We start from the raw sequence: 1,142 nt of genomic DNA, 5'->3' as shown, positions 1-1,142 counted from the left end.
GCCGGTGTGATTATCAAATATAAAAAATATATTTTCGGCTATATTTTTGTATTTGCATTCGAATCGAAATCCACTTGGCTCAAGAATCTGAGGGGGCACGTGCATGACGCCTCCGATCGTATGCCTCGTTTGAAAACTCACCGTTTCTATGAAACCATCTTTCAAAACGTTGGAATAATTCTCATGAATGTATCTTTCCTCCCATTCCTGTTCCAGGGAAAACATTAAAGAACAATAAGGCAAAAACACACCGTTAACAAACAATAAAGCAAGAATGTCTTGTATAATATTCAATGAAATGTTGTTGTGATTTTATCTTACCACAGGATTTTCAAAGACCTGCCAGAGATCATTGTGCAAGTGGTTTGTCTGGTAATTTTCAGTTGATAAAACTCGACCATAAGTGTGCACATTTGTTACGAACATGAAGACGCCCTAGGAATGAAATTTATAGATATCAATCAGCAATATATACTTGTAAGATATAATATTTATTTCTTGAGTTTAATGTCTGACCTTGTTTCGAACTTTGGAGCAGAAGGCCATATCCGGATCTAGCGTTGCGGATTCAAACAGGTCAGGATCTTTGAGGTCAGTCCTCAATGCATCGGCTTTCATCAGGAATATGTGAGAGACGTATGGCACATTCCACAAACCCCTGTGGAGGCACCGGAGAACAGTCACATGTTTGCCATTCACCCCGGTTTGATGAATTTCAAAGACTTGCTTCATATATTTTTTGAGCAGTGAAATATACTCATCATACTAGACCTCCGTAATGTTTTTAATGTTTTTTTTTTTAAAGAATTCTCTTCTGCTCACCAAGCTTGCATTGATCTGATCCAAAGTGCAGCAAAAACAGTCAAATTTTGAAATATTTTTACTATTTGAAATAACTGTTTTCTATTTAAATATATTATAAAATCTAATTTATTCCTGTGATCAAAGCTGAATTTTCAGCATCATTACTCCAGTCTTCAGTGTCACATGATTCTTCAGAAATCAAGTCTAATTTGCTGCTCAAGAAACATTTATTATAATTATTATGTTGAAAACAGCAAGGTAGAATTTTTTTCAGGTTTCTTTGATGAATCGACAGTTCAGAAGAACAGCATTTATCTGAAATAGAAATCTTTTGTATC

General features: G+C 35.0%; 1 protein-coding gene across 1 annotated transcript; it reads right to left on the bottom strand.

Moving 5' to 3' along the window:
- Positions 1-74: 74 nt before the first annotated feature.
- On the bottom strand, positions 75-658 carry LOC107580757 (procollagen-lysine,2-oxoglutarate 5-dioxygenase 1-like; the record flags this gene model as incomplete). Its single annotated transcript, XM_016266400.1, has 3 exons — positions 75-207; positions 322-435; positions 517-658. Coding segments are annotated over 3 exons (389 nt in total), but the record flags the coding sequence as incomplete, so codon positions are not given.
- Between the last annotated feature and the right edge of the window lie 484 nt (positions 659-1,142).

This window comes from Sinocyclocheilus grahami, unplaced genomic scaffold, assembly GCF_001515645.1.
Source record: "Sinocyclocheilus grahami isolate Dianchi unplaced genomic scaffold, SAMN03320097.WGS_v1.1 scaffold43329.1, whole genome shotgun sequence".
Lineage (NCBI taxonomy): Eukaryota > Metazoa > Chordata > Actinopteri > Cypriniformes > Cyprinidae > Sinocyclocheilus > Sinocyclocheilus grahami.
This window is presented reverse-complemented; position numbering and strand designations above follow the sequence as displayed.